Source organism: Perognathus longimembris, chromosome 11 (genome assembly GCF_023159225.1).
Source record: "Perognathus longimembris pacificus isolate PPM17 chromosome 11, ASM2315922v1, whole genome shotgun sequence".
In the NCBI taxonomy this organism is placed as follows: Eukaryota; Metazoa; Chordata; class Mammalia; order Rodentia; family Heteromyidae; genus Perognathus; species Perognathus longimembris.
Window position 1 is genome coordinate 61,470,455 of NC_063171.1, and position 15,851 is coordinate 61,486,305.

At 39.0% G+C, this 15,851-nt stretch overlaps 1 protein-coding gene across 4 annotated transcripts in view; it reads right to left on the reverse strand.

The window, feature by feature from the left end:
* The window catches only part of Camsap2 (calmodulin regulated spectrin associated protein family member 2), a 76,033-nt gene that overhangs the window by 15,096 nt on the left and 45,086 nt on the right, over positions 1-15,851 (reverse strand). For 3 of the 4 annotated variants that reach the window (XM_048357288.1, XM_048357287.1, XM_048357285.1), the window contains exons 5-8: positions 10,355-10,496; positions 9,940-10,079; positions 4,193-4,286; positions 1,790-1,883 (exon numbers count right to left, since the gene is read on the reverse strand). In XM_048357288.1, coding sequence (XP_048213245.1) covers positions 1,790-1,883; positions 4,193-4,286; positions 9,940-10,079; positions 10,355-10,496 — 470 coding nt within the window. The remainder of the gene's footprint in view (positions 1-1,789; positions 1,884-4,192; positions 4,287-9,939; positions 10,080-10,354; positions 10,497-15,851) is intronic. The other variant, XM_048357286.1, reaches the window with a different exon arrangement.

Genomic DNA, 15,851 nt, shown 5'->3' on the forward strand with positions numbered 1-15,851 from the left:
TGCTTTGGCTGTCTTTTTTCTTTATTTAAGTACAATGACATTTGTAGATGTGACTAACTACATTAGTCTTGAGAACAGAAAGCCTTCTTCAAAACTTTTACAAGGTTGGAAAACAACAGGGTGTCTTGTGGAGACTCACAGAAGAGGACTAGACAGAGTAATCTTCAAGGAAAAAGATTTTGGTGTCTGTATTATTAGAACAAAGGTTTCAGCTAAGAAGCAGCAGCCACTAAGGCGTATGAGAAAGGAAAAAAAAGAAAAAAAGAGTCTACCATGGACCTACATTAAAACATTTTCCTACCAGGTGCTAGTGGCTCATATCTGTAATCCTAGCTACTTAGGAGACCGAGATCTGAGGATCGTAGTTCAAAGCCAGCCCAGGCAGGAAAGTCCATGAGACTCTATCTCCAATTAACCTCCAGAAAACTGGAAGAGGTGCTGTAGCTCAAAGCACTAGCTTTGAGTGAAAATGCTCAGGGACAGTGCTCAGGCCCTGAGTTCTAGCACCATGACTGACAAAAGCAAAATAACAACAACAAAAAAACCCCAACAAAACCCCCAAACAACCCCCCCGCCCCAAAAACCACCATAGCTACCCGTGTCAGAAATGCGGACAATTGTTTATTCAAGCTCAATCTACCTTAAAAGTTTCATTTCCCACTTATAAAGTGGAAAATTAAGGCTTAATTAACAGTTTGAGAATGGATGACCCAAGACTTATATCAAACATTATCTACATTTTCAAGGAAGTCAATATCACCATGTAACCAATCAGAGAATACTATTTAGAACATGTTTCTCATGGGAAAAACCACAGAAACTTCTTGATCAGCAATATTTTAACTTAGTCCTTTTGTCTCCTTTTGCAAAGACAGAAAGAAATAAAAAATTCTAAAAAGGCCAAGTGTTGGTGGCTCACGCCTGTAATCCTAGTTACTCAAGAGGCTGAGATATGAGGATCATGGTTTGGAATCAGCATGGGCAGAATGTGTGTGAGACTCTTTATCTCTAATTAAGCACCAGAAAGCCAGAATTAGAGATGTGGCTCAAATGGAAAGTTGTTGCTCAAGTGGAAGAGCACTTAATCTTGAGCACTAAAGCTCAGGGACAGTCCCCAGGTCCTGAGCTCAAGCCCTAGGACCCACACAAAACAAATGAACAAAAAAAACCCATAAAACTCTAAGAAAGTCATGAGAAAATTCATAGTAGTATAAATCATGAGTTAAGGAAGGAAAATGCTTTAGTTTCTAAGAAATGCGTTAGGCACTGTGGAGTTCAGAGAGGAAGAGAATCCACTACAGTGCTCAGTCAAGCCTTAGCTTTCCTATTCAAATGTGGCCCACACTTCAGACATTTTTTAATAGGAAGAAGAGATGGCATCTTCAGAATCAATTTATATTTTTTTCATAAAGCCAAGAATCTATACAGAAAGTGCTTTGAATTTTTGCTCATAATTTTAAAATGAATTTTAATGGATTTGCTCAAATTTCTAAGAATCCATAAACCATCATTTTTGTCAATTTAGTTCCTCATACTACTCTTTACGAGGTTAAGATTTCTATTTTAATAATTTTACTGCTATCTCTCAATAGAGTAGCTAGAAAACAAAACACGGGAAAATTAAATATTTCTTTTAAAAAATCTTAAATTTAAATAGATGAATGTAACTTAGAGTAATTACAACCCAGTTTAAAATCCAACTAACATTTTTACATTTCTATTACATAGAAAGTACTGTTGGAACACATGAGCAAGCAAACGGAAGCGGTGCAGTCACGGAGGAATGTACCTCGAAGTGAGGTCCGAGCTGGACGAGCCATCCAAGAGGGTTCTTCTGGCAGCGTTCAGGACAGGCACGGACGGCCTATCTTTTGTAGGTTCCGCTAGAATGAAAGACAAAACTCCAAAATTACCCCGTCAGCTTGTTTCTAACATTTATTTCGGGAAATCTGGGCCATCAATAAGTGTTAGAAATTTAATCTCTAGTTACAGAGAAATCATAGCATTTGTAGCCTTATAATTTTGAAAGGTCAAACAAACTTTCTTTCTTTCTTTCTTTCTTTTCTTTCTTTATTTTTTTTTTTGGCCAGTCCTGGGCCTTGGACTCAGGGCCTGAGCACTGTCCCTGGCTTCTTTTTGCTCAAGGCTAGCACTCTACCACTTGAGCCACAGCGCCCCTTCTGGCTGTTTTCTATATATGTGGTGCTGGGGAATTGAACCCAGGGCTTCATGTATACGAGGCAAGCACTCTTGCCACTAGGCCATATTCCCAGCCCCAACAAACTTTCTTTAAGTCCTCCTTAAAGTGCTCTGACTTATAAATAAATATTCACTTGGAGAGGGGCTACCATAAAATGATATTTAAAAATAAAGATAAATTTGTAAGCTTAATTTTGTGAAAGCTTTCATAGAATCTCAGATACATAGGGCTATCTTTGCTTTTTGTGAAAGCGGGCCTTTTGGTAATCAATTAAAAGTGGATAGGATTTCACTGGAAAATGATTAAAGCTACGGGGATAGTTTCAATTCTTGTAACTTACTCTGGAGAAAATAATACACTTTTGATTGACATTTAATACAGCAGATTTTGGAATTTTGGACTTCACAGATGCAACCACAAAAAAGCAATATAGGAGGAAATTTTATGTTAACTTCAGTAAATTGTGTAAATATTGTTTTGAAATGACTTTTAAGTAAGACTTACCATTAAGTAACTAAGACCTTAATGGTCTTAAAGATCTTTTTGTTGTTGCTGTTGGCCATGGGACTTGAACTCAGGGCCTGGATGCTGTCCCTGAGCTTTTTTGCTCAATGCTAGAGCTCTACCTTTAGCCACAGCCCCACTTCTGGTTTTCTGGTAGTTAATTGGAGATTAAGTGTCTCACAAACTTTCCTGCCTAGGCTGCCTCTGAACCTCCATTCTCAGATTTCAAACTCCTAGTAGCCAGGATTATAGATGTAAGGCACCAGTGCCTGGCTGAGGGAAAAATCTTAGTATCTTTTAAGTTCTCTTGGTTATTTAACTGGCTTAATACTCAATATCAGCTTTACATAGCTGAGAGACTTGGAGAGACCAAATATCCACTGGTATATTTCACAGAATTCTGACGGAGTAAGCTTAAAAATATCTCTTAGGGTACTTCTTCCTCCTTTCTTTTTCTTTTTGTGCACGTGCATGCACAGGTGTGTGTGTGTGTGTGTGTGTGTGTGTGTGTGTTAAAGGTGACTAGAATGATCAGGAAAATCTGGAGCTAAGGGAGGCAGCTAAGTATTTGGAAGGCACAATAATCATGCTTTGGCAGGGTAGCCACTGGCAGCAAAAAGAACTGCTCCAATAATTTTTTTGCCGGAAAGATTAGGGAGCTGAATTTAGCATTCATTCATTCATTCATTCATTCATTCATTATCATTCCTGGGGATTGAACTTAAGAACTGGGCACTATTCCTGAGCTCCTTTTGCTCAAGGCTAGCACTCTACCACTTGAGTCATAGCACCATTTCTGGCTTTTTCTGTTTATATGGTATTGAGGAATTGAACCCAGGGTTTCATGCATGCTAAGCAAGGACTCTACTGCTAAGCCACATTGCCAGCCTGAATTTAGCATTCAGAATTATTTTTCCTTCTAGAAATAAACCTCTCCTTTTAAAATGGAAGCCCATAGATGGTCTATTTTGCTTAGGTTAAATTTTACTTTATAGAAACTTGAGGAGGAATTCTTGTTCTTTATTCCTAGGGATTTTTATAGTAACCATCTTATTTCATATTAGTTTTGATTTTATTGAATATTCCCAATAAAGTATGTTATTATATTAATAATAATAGCCTACTCAGTTTAAAAAAATACGTGCAAACCCTCTTATAGTTAAATGGCAAATTCAAGTTGTAGGTTAAGGCCTGTGACTAGATTGTGGATAATGTAATTCTGAAACAAAGAACTAGGGATAGGAGCAATGAAAAACTAAAAATACGAGTGAAAGATGCAAAGAGAGGTAAATGGTACACAGTTAAAAATTCTGTACTATAAGCCATTCTTTCCATTTTCTTTTCTTTCATTGTAATCAGTATTTAGGCATTAAAAGTATTAAAATACTTACAACTGACCAAAGCTAATATCAAGCTGAAATATAAAGCAGTAACAGTCTTCAAAAGAATAACCAGATGAGACTGTATAAAATTGAAAAGGCTTATTACCTCCCTGTGGACGAACAACTCGAGGCTGCACAAAGGACGGCTTCACAACCTCAAACCACCAGAAGAGCTCCGCCATGAATACCAGGTAATTACTCTGTGTAAGCAAGGTAAGAACATTGTAAGAAACCTTAACTTAGGTAAACACTGTTCACAAATTCATGACAAATAGAATTATAACCTGTTCTGTCTATTCAAATAGAGAATATTTACTGAAGGCTGTTAAACATAAATAAAAACGCTAGCTCATCTGTGTTTTACACAGATGATATTCAAAACCTCCTTGCTGATTTGTGTTATAGTTCCAGAATGTTGATCCAATCCAGTAGGCAGTGATGCCCTCTGCCATGTAGAATAGGAATACTATGACTGTGTAGAATTTAGATAACACAGGCACTTTTCTTCTAAAATACAGACAACTTATTCAATCATTTCAGACTCTGAAGAGTGGCTATCATTAATTGATCCCTGAAAATTTCTCTGGGAAGTTTTTCATAATAGTTAAAAATACTGCATTCCTGGTGGCTCACACCTGTAATCTTGAAGCTACTCAGGAGGCTGAGATCTGAGGATGGCAGTTCCAAGCCAGCCTCCACAAAGACTCATCTCCAATTAACCACCAAAAAGCCAGAGGTGGAGCTGTGCCTCAAATGGTAGAGTGCTAGCCTTGAGAGTGTTAGCCTCAAGTTCAAGCCCCAAGTCCAGACAAAAATAAAAAGCAACAAAAATGTATTCCTAACCTGTGTGCTAGTTTCAATGCTAATTTCAACAGAGGCTGGATTACTCAGCCCTGAGTGCTGGGATTACAGTATGTAGCACTAATACCTGGTTTGAGTTTGTATTTTAAAGAATGCATACACCAAAGAAAGGTATTCACATTATAGGAGTTAGTTTATATATTTGATCATTTTTTTAAAAATAGCACTATAAAAATTTATTCTTATTTATAAAATACGTTTTTATTGGGTATTGGATCTCTATTGAAATAGATACTAACAAATTTTTATCAATATTCGAGGCCTTATTTCATATTAAATTTGGGTCTTACAAGTTATTACTGAAAATATTAGTGTTTCCCAGTTGTGCCTTCTTCATCCTATTTGCTAATTGTGAATAATCCTCAAGGCGCTCTACATTCTCCCTTAGGCTTCCTGCAGTCCTGGTTGGTGCCTCCTACCTCTTCTCTGACAGTTCCAAAAGACTACTATAGTATACAAAGGAGGTAAAACCAAGAGAATCAAGGATGGCTCTTACCAATACTTTCATCTTCTAGCATGGGGAAGACCACTTAATGAAAAGGATCATTCCCTAGCTATTTGTGTGTCAGTTAGTGGTAAGATAATGGAAGAAAGGCACAGCCATGAACAGAATTTGGTAAAGTTCCTTCTTTAGCTATTTGTTTTCTCTGTCAACTCCCACAACATTCAATTCAATGTGCGATAGCAGGTATTGTAATTATTATTATTATTATTACTGGTGCTGGTCCTGAGGCTTGAACTCAGGGCCTGGGCACTTCCTGGTTTTGGATTTTTTTTTCTTCTCAAGGGTAGCACTCTACCACCTGAGCCACACCTTCACTTCCAGCTTTTTAGTCATTAACTGGAGAGAAGAGTCTCTTCTGCCCCAGCTGGCTTTGAACCTTGGTCCTCACATCTTGGCCTCCTGAATAACTAGCTAGAATGATAGGTGTGAGCCACCAGTTCCTGGCAGTTATTTTGTTGTTGTTTGGTTGGTTTTAAAATTTCTTTTGCTGATCCTGGGGCTTGAACTCAGGGTCTAAGTGCCTCATTGTGCTCAAGGCTAGCTCTCTACCACTTGATCACAACAGCACCACTTCTGTTTTTTTCTGAGTAGTTTATTGGAGACAGGAGTCTCACAGACTTTTCTGCCTGGGCTAGTTTCAAACCATGATCCTCAGATTCCAGCCTCCCGAGTAGCTAGAGATTACAGGCTCTTTTAAAAACTGCCCAGAACACAATACACATTCAATAACTACTTATGGAATAGCTACACAGAGGGAAAAAAAAAAGACTACTCAGAAAAAAAAAGTTCAAATGTTGATTGGAGCTTCTCTGGTGGATATCTGATGGTCAAACTTTGATTGGACTGAGATTAGAAAAGCACATCTCTGGGTGTCTGTGAGAAGCTTCCAGGGACAATTAACTAAGGCGGGGAAGACCTGTCCTAAATGGGGTGGGGGAGAACCCAGATGGCATGGAATGAAGTATGGCAAGCAGCCCTCTAGTGCGGGATTCCCTGGGTTGCCTGTCAGCTCGTCCCCTCCACACCAGCCTGCCCCGATGCTCGGCCTCACGCCTGGCCCACCACCAACGGAGCCAAGCTCGCCCATCATGGCCCCGGGAATCCTTCCTCCTTTAAGTCCCGCCCCCCCCATGTTTGTCACAGCAACAGAAAAGCTAACACTATCTGGGTGTCGGATTACTGTGATTTCATTCTTTCTTTATACTTTATAGCATTCTATCTGAAGTGAAGAGTATATAATAAATTCCTAGGTGCTGGGTTCCACTCTTCTAGTACTCAGTTAGCAAAATGCCAACTATATTTTGGAAAATCACTGCTTTCGTGCTCAAGTATTACCTGTTGATACCTTAATAATAACAATAGAATTACATTAAATTTTTTTTCAATACTAGGTGAATTTCCTTTGGCGTACCCCATGTGGTCACTGGATATGATTTTGGTACACTGGATATTGTATATATGCTTATCTGAACTATGGAAGGGAAAGAAAATGAGGGAGGGTGTAACAAGACAAGAAATGTACTTACTACCTTATTATATTATATAACTGTACCCCTTCTGTACATCACCTTGTCAATAAAATTTAACTAATTTTTTTCATGTTTGGCCACAAGATGGCAGTACAGTCAAAGTGAAATATTTTCCTCAGGAACTAAGGCTTAGGAAGGTTTTTTTCCCCATGAAATTATGATGATTAAATGACAATAATTGCCCTCATATTCAAGGGTGGACAGCAATTCATTTCACTTAAAATCTTCTTTGCTTCTTTGTTTTGTTTTTGTTGCCAGTCCTGGGCCTTGGACTCAGGGCCTGAGCACTGTCCCTGGCTGCTTTTTGCTCAAGGCTAGCACTCTGCCACTTGAGCCACAGCGCCACTTCCGGCCTTTTCTATATATGTGGGTGCTGAGGAATCGAACCCTGGGCTTCATGTATACGAGGCGAGCACTTCACCACTAGGCCATATTCACAGCAGTTATGTATTCAAACAGTGTCAACACTAGGAAATACAGATAGATAAAGAGAATATAGGAGAGAAATTAAGGTAGGGGGCCTTAGCCCCTCACCCTGCTCCTGTGAACTCTTGCAGAGTCCTTTTTCGGTCATCTACTTCAGCCATCCCTCAGTACTCACCAGTGAGAGCTTGTGGATGCTCAAGAGTCTCACACAAAATGCTATATTATGTGCACATGCTCACTCCAGGCTAAGTAAGTCACCTCTGAATTACTTATAGTACTGAAGGGTTATTACAATACCTACCTGATACAATGTAAATGCTACCTAAATAGTTATTACACTGAATTGTTTGTGGAAAAAGCCCAAAAATTATGTATATGTTTCGAATAAATGCAATGTTTTTCAAATATGTTCAATCTCTACTTGGCTGACTCCACAGAAGTGGCGCCCACAGAGCTCAAGAGGGTTGACTGTATGCGTACAAGTCTGTATCAAAACAGAAAAGGGAACTGGGGGTTAGGGTTAGGGTTATGGCTCAGTGGTCCTGAGAACTGAACCCAGGACAACTGAAAAAAAAAGGAAAAGGATTTAATAATTGCATACATTGCATCATGTAATACATTATGGTTTTTAACTGCTTTCTTCATTTAATGTCTTGGAGAGCTCTGTGTTTCAGTAAAAATATTTCCACCTCTTTCCTTTAAATAATTCAATTACATTACAAAACATTTCAATTTAGGTCTTACTAAGACAGGACATTTCCAACTTTTCACCTCCCCAGTTCTTATATAGGCTTCCTATACTGGTGTGTTCCTAATGTGTTGCATTTTTTTCCCTTTTCGGTGCTCAGGATTGAATATGGGACTTGAGTTCTGTGCATACTAAATCTGGTTAGCGTCAAACTGCCCTCTAAAATGACCAGTGTGGTGCCAGTGTGTAATTCTGCCGGTAGGAGAAGATAGTGCTCATTTCCTATTCCTCATACATGGCTGTTATTAGAGTGAAAACGAGCCCCCCGGCATCTTGGACTAAACAACTTCTCTTACAGTCTTAAAGACAATCTCCGGAATTCAAAGCCATGCTTCTAATAACTAAGTGCAGGGCGCAGAAAGTGACCAAAGCCTACAAAGCCTATTCTTTAAAGAACTGTCTGCTTTAAGTGTGCCTGATTTAACAAGGTTTCTTTGGATCATGCTGAAAATTGAGTGCAGTATCATAACTATATGACACTTAATCAAAGTGCAAAGTGTACCAACTTCCTCAATGTATTTAGCAAGATAATTTCTCCTTTGAGACTATAGCAGTATTTTAATTTTCAATAGGCATATGCCAGAAGAGTCACTAGCAAAATACACATGGAAATAATATACGTAACTTTCTATTTGATTTTAAAAGGGGGGAGGGGTGGTTCTTCTGATGCATCCAAGTAGGGAATAGGTAGTAGTTGAGTCACTGGGAGTAGCAGGGCCTCATTCTAGAGACACTTGCACTGGTATACTATGAGAGGGCTCCACTAGCAGTTCTGTTAAGAGTGGCAATGTAACATTCACCAGAACAGAAAGTTTTTAAATCAAACTTTTTTTTTTTTGGCCAGTCCTGGGCCTTGGACTCGGGGCCTGAGCACTGTCCCTGGCTTCTTCCCACTCAAGGCTAGCACTCTGCCACCTGAGCCACAGCGCCCCTTCTGGCCGTTTTCCATATATGTGGTGCTGGGGAATCGAACCGAGAGCTTCATGTGTAGGAGGCAAGCACTCTTGCCACTAAGGCCATATTCCCAGCCCCTAAATCAAACTTTTAAATTAAATCTATTATATGATCTTTACTCTCAAAGCCTTTCCAATGAAGTGTCAAATTTAGGTAAGTCTGCAAAAGACATCATGAAATATAGCTGTGGGCCACTGGGAGAAACAGGTATTGTTTCATTTTATGACATTCTGGATCAATAAACTCCTTTGTAGACCTGAGGTAGGTGGTTCTGGATGGACTTGCTGCTGAATTTTACCAGACTTTTAAAGAATACCAATGTTCCTCAAACCACTCCATAACATAGAAAGAAGGCACCCTTCCAAACTCATTCTAGAAGCCAGTACTTCTTTGCCTCCAAAGCCTGATAAAGATATAATAAAAGGTCGGGTGCCAGTGGCTCATGCCTGTAATCTTAGCTACTTGGGAGGCAGGGATCTGAGGATAGTGGTTTGAAGCCAGCCTGGACGGGAAAGTCTGTGAAACTCTTACCTCCAATTAACCACAATAAAGCCAAATGTGAAGCTGTGACTCAGTGGTAGAGTTCTAGCCTTAAGCTAAAGAAGCTCAGGGACTGTGCCCAGGTTCTGAGTTCAAGTCTTAGAGCTTACACATATTAAAAAAAAAAGAGAGAGAGAAGGCTAATAATGTTTTTTCTTAAGATAAATAGAAAATAATTTCTTTTCACTAATATACTTAAGCTGCAAACTTTCTGTGACCAGAACACTTATTTCTCTTCAATTTTTACAACATACTTTAACAAGGCAAGGGAAAAAAGAACTTAATTTTACCTTTATGGATGAAGCAGCATAGAGCATATCTTCCAGGGAGAAATGGCAACACTGGTTCAAGTATTCTTGGCAAAATTCCTGAATCAGCTGCAGATTGTACAGGCTATCGGCCAAAGACATAGTTTCTTTCAAACAAATATCTTCAAATAAAGAGCAAGATGATGATTTAGGCTTACTCTGATAAACATTTCATATCTATTTCGTAATTAGTACTTAGTACAAATACACAATTATGTAAATCAAGCAACCATATTTTCACAAATCTAGTATTATCATACAGAAATTCTCAATTATCTTCCTCAGATGATACTTCAGTGTTTCTTCTCTAAAAAGCCTTGATTAATTATTGAACAACTGTCTTAAGTTTTTGTTACCCTCTGTGTAACAGTTCCAAGTGTTTCAGTGGGGCACTTACCCTCTAGCCTGACAACACCCGGGCAGTAGAAATGAATGAGGGCAGCTAAGGCACAGCCGTCAGTGCAGTCCTTCAACAGGTTCTCTACCAAGGGAATGCAAGGCAGTTGCTTAAGCAATGTTTGTTCTTTCCTATAACGAGCCTGAGAAAAGAAGAAAAGGGTAAAGAGGAGAGAGGGGAAAAGGTTAAGTACTAAGCAATACCCAGGGAATAAATCAAGAATTGCAGACTCTAGGGGCTGGGAATATGCCTAATGGCAAGAGTGCTTGACTCTATACATGAAGCCCTGGGTTCGATTCCCCAGCACCACATATATAGAAAATGGCCAGTAGGGGCGCTGTGGCTCAAGTGGCGGAGTGCTAGCCTTGAGCAAAAAGAAGCCAGGGACAGTGCTCAGGCCCTGAGTCCAAGCCCCAGGACTGGCAAAAAATAAAATAAAATAAAATAAAAAATTGCAGACTCTAATGTACCAGTAAGATAATAAATATAAACAAAGATGAATGAGACTATTCACCCCATACTATATATTACCCAAGTCAAATACACAGCGAAAGAACTGAATGTATGTGATAGAACATTATGAATTTAATGAGATGTAAATTTATGTGAAATTATATTTAGTCTATGTGCTTAAAATTACAGAACAGACATGAACACTTTGTATATAAATGCTTGGTTCTGTTAATGTGCAGATTAAAAATAATCATTTACTTTCAAACTAAATTTTATTGAGATGGAAAGTTCTTACACAGGAATACTAAAAATTTGCATGGAAAGAACAAAAATACTATTTGAATAGAAAGAAACACAAGAGTTGTCATAATTGAGGGAATGGGAAGGCTGAGAGAGGATATCCTGTCTTGTAAAAGAAATTTAGAGGTACAAAACATCACTTTGGCTGGGTGCTGGTTACTCATGCCTGTAATCTTTACCTGCTCAGGACTGTGGTTCAAAGCTTGCAGGGCAGCAAAGTCTCTGTGAGACTCTTACTTCCAATTAACAGCTCAATAACTGGAAGTAGTGCTGTAGCTCAAGTAATAGAGCACTAGCCTTGAGCACAAAGAGGCTCAGGGACAGCGCAGTGCCTAAGACTTGAGTTCAAGCCCCACAACCAATAAAAACGAAGAAAAAATCACTTGGGAAATGGGAATCACCACAGCACAAAAGATATAGTTTGTCATTCAAATGTTGATAAAATGAACCAAGTGTAATACCATGTAAAGAAAATCTCTCCAATCCGACCTTCACTAACCAGTAAGGATTCCTATTCCCCCTCGGAAAAACAGAAGAAACTTTCCAAAGACTGGACACAAAATTTTAAGATAGCACTCAAAAAAAAAAAAAAAAAAGGAAATGTGCTGTAAAAGTGGTTAAGAGGAAGAACTCTGATGTCAGAGCACCTAGGTGCAGATTCCAGTTCTGCCACGTACTGGCTTAGGGTTTTGGTTGTGTTAATTAAACTCTCCTTTCTTACTTCCCTCGTGTAAGATGGGGTTGCTAAGTGCCTACCTTAGACAAATAGTAATGAAAAAGGTATTTATTTCTGCGTCTCTCTTACTAGCTACCCAAGGACAAGAATCACAATACATCTTTTCCTTTTGAAGATTTTCAGAGGACCTGTTCTTATTCATCAATGCATGCTAGACATCTGTAATTAATGACATATTTCTAACTAGACAGAATGCCTATGTTCGGAAATAATTACACAGACAACACAGTTTCTTTGATTACAATTCTTACAGAAAACTTCTCCATTTGCTTTTAGGAGACAGTTTAAAAATAAACTATGAAAAGAGAGGCGGAGAGGGAAGAGCAGGAGGCAAGCAGAGAAAGGAAACCAAGGAAAAAGAAGAATCCATCAGCCAACAGACTCTCCTAGCCCTACAGGCTCTTTCCATGTTTTGAATACACTGTTCCAGATCCCCACTTCTTTTCCTTGCTCATTCAGAATAAGAACTGGAGCCAACTAGGCATCCAGGTCAGAACTGGATTCAACTGATGAGCACCAGGTCAGGCCAGGTCAGGAATAAAGAACTGAGTTGCATGCTATGATCTAGTTCCTTCTGCCAGGTAGCACTCTGGACAGAGTGTATGTGTCTGTATGTGCTAATAACACATGTCTATGGTTTAGACTTGACAATCAGACAATTATAATTGCCATCGTCTACACTTTCTTAAAAACTACATCCTAGAAGATACAACAAGTAAATCAAATTAAGTAAATTAAATATGAAGTTATGGGGCTGGAAATGTGGCTTGGTGGTAGAGTGCTTGCCTAGCATGCATGAAGCCCTGGGTTCGATTCCTCAGCACCACATAAACAGACAAAGCCGGAAGTGGCACTCTGGCTCAAGTGGTAGAGTGCTAGCCTTGAGCAAAGAAGCTCAGGGTCAGTGCCCCGGCCCTGAGTTCAAGCCCCAGGACTGGCAAAAAAAATTAAAAATGAAGTTATGGATAACTTTCAAGACAGTTCATTTGTAGTTCATAAAAGTTACACAGAACCTTTTATATTTGGAGATGCTATGTGATTTACAAACACACTGCATGAAAATATTTCCCATTCTTTCTACAAACTTGAAAATTTGGCATTCAAAAAGAAGTCTGTATTTTCTATGTCCGCATTTATAGTAGATTTCTAATTAGTGTTTTTATCACTAGTGCTGCAAAATAGTTCTTACAGGGTTTAACCCAGCCCCTCCAAGCTTATGTAAAATATTACTCCTTCAAGTCAAATCAGAATATATTTAATATAGTTTAGGTCCAATACTGGTGAGGGCACAGAGAAAGTTTTGCTTTCCTTTCCAGTCACAAAAAAAGTCAGGTGTCCTCTACAATTCTATCAAGAAGATAACTTAAATTACAGATGACTCACACATAAATGAAAATTCACTTTTACTGAAATTACTAAAACTGCCAAACTGGTGTCATGTGAATAGTCTTAAGGTCAGCAAAAGGATGCTCATTCTTCAAGTCATTAAAAAAAAATTTAATCCTAACTTTGGCTAGATCTATTGTCTTTGATTTTACATTACGATCAAATATTTTAAAATCCAATTGCTACTCAGTGACTAACAGAATTACAAGAAATGATTCTACCAGCAAGACATAAACAATACCATTCTACAAATGAATTCTGGAGAACAAGGTGAAATAGTTGGGAAAACTTACTGGAACCAGTTTCCAAAACCATTTGGAAGGAGACTTCAGAGGAAGCAGCAGAAAAAAAGGGGGAAAGCAAAAGGCAAAGGGAAAATTCATCAGAATAATCATCAATGCACAAACTACAGCAGAGTTTCTGATAACGGAGTTCCAAGTATATAGTCTCATAACATTTTCTCACATGTAAATTAGTACTTTAGTTAAAATCACATAGGTTTCTAATAGGAAATATCTGCCCCTTCTCCACCCCTTTCTTCTTCCTATAGCAAAACTCCTATAAAACTTCCTATAGCAAAACCTAGGTTATGCTGTATATTTTGGCAGAAAAGAATTTTATTTCTGAGATTCTCACTTACATATCATATTGAAAAGAAATCCATATCATAAAAGGAAAGCAAGAAGATTCTAGAATTACAATCAGAATTCTTAAACTTAATTAGACTGAGTCCAATCTTTCGGAAAGGAAAAGAAGAAATCATTCTAAGAAGTGTAAGAAGGAGGCAAATAGCAATGTAGTAGAATTGACTGAAAACATAAGTGACACTAATTTTTCTATGTAGGGATACCCAAGAGAATATAATTTTTCTTTTCTTGGTCAGTGTGGGGCTTGAGCTCAGGGCCCGGGTGCTGTGCCTGAGCTTTTCACTCAAGGCCGTCAGGCCACTTCTGGTTTCCGGTGGTTAATTAGAGATAAGAGTCTCACAGACTTTCCTATCCAGGCTGGCTTCAAACTGTGATACTCAGCTCTCAGCCTCCTGTATCTGGCATAAATTTTCTTAAAAAAAAAAAAAAAGAATACAGTAAGATGCCATGACTCACACCTGTATTCCTAGCTACTAAAGAGGGGATCAAGGTTTGATTTTAGCCCAGGCATAAAAGTTCAAGAGACTTCATTGCAACCAATAGCTGGGAGAGGTGGCGCGTGCCTGTTAGCCTAGCTATGGTAGAAGCACAATGGCTGGACGCAGTAGTGACTGTCATAACCCCCAGTAACCAGAAGCAGAGTGAGGATGGCAGCCCAGGACAACCCAGAAATAAGTTAGGCTATGCCTTGAAAATAATCAGTGTGCCAGTCCCCCAAGGCTAAAACCTCTAGGCCTGGCTATTTGAGAGGCTGGGGTAATGGGGGTTTTGGTTCAAAGCCAGCCCAGGCAGACAAATCTGGGAGACTTTACACAGCAAACATCTGGAAGTGAAGATGTGGCTCAAGTAGTGGAGCACCAACCATAAGAAAAAAAGCTGAGCAAGAACTCAAGGCCTTTAGTTCAAGCCCTGGTACTGATATCCACACACAAAAAAGTGGAATAATTTATTCTGTGAGAATAAATGCTTGAACTCAGGGTGTGGGCACTGTCCTCGAGCTTCTTTCGCTCAAGGTTAGTGATCTACCACTTGAGCCACAGCTCTACTTCCATCTTTTTGGTGGTTAATTGGTGATAAAGAGTCTCATGGACTTTATTACCCAGGCTGGTGTCAAATTGTGATCCTCAGATCTCAGCCTCTTGAGGAGCTAGGATTACAGGTGTGAGCCACCAGGCCCAGCAAGAGTTTCTTCATCATGTACACCTGTTCATGAAGATGTAAATGCTATGTGTTAAATAAAACCCATAGTCATTTGTTTATTCCCTCGGCATCAGTTGTTCAGTTAGTAAGGGCAACTGCATGAGGCCTAAGAAAGAGATACAAAAAAGTCATCATGGTATAATTCAAGTATTGTCTAAATTCCAGGGTTTTTTTTTTTGTTGTTGTTTTGTTTTGGCCAGTCCTGGGGCGTGGACTCAGGGCCTGAGCACTGTCCCTGGCTTCTTCCCGCTCAAGGCTAGCACTCTGCCACTTGGGCCACATCGCCACTTCTGGTCGTTTTCTGTATATGTGGTGCTGGGGAATTGAACCCAGGGCTTCATGTATATGAGGCAAGCACTCTTGCCACTAGGCCATATCCCCAGCCCTAAATTCCAGATTTTTAAAAATGTTACTCGATCTGTTTGTTTCAAACATAATGGCATTTTCCCCACAGAAATATTTATTGAATCCTACATCAGTATACAAAATCCCTATTCATTCATAATGTACATCTAGTAGTACAGAATTTATTATATTTAATAAACAAGATTCCTATGGAAAAATTCCATTCATATTATAATTTAGAATGATTGCACCTTAATTTCATTCTTACCTAGGGCTATATTATATAACATCTCCTGAGCAATATCTATATGATGGGAAAGAAAGAAGAAGAGAAACTGACAGGAAAGGTTGGGGAAGCTGAGAGCGATGGGACAGGAAAATGAAACATTTAATCTGGGGTGATAGGAAAAAGGAGATTTATATTCTAACC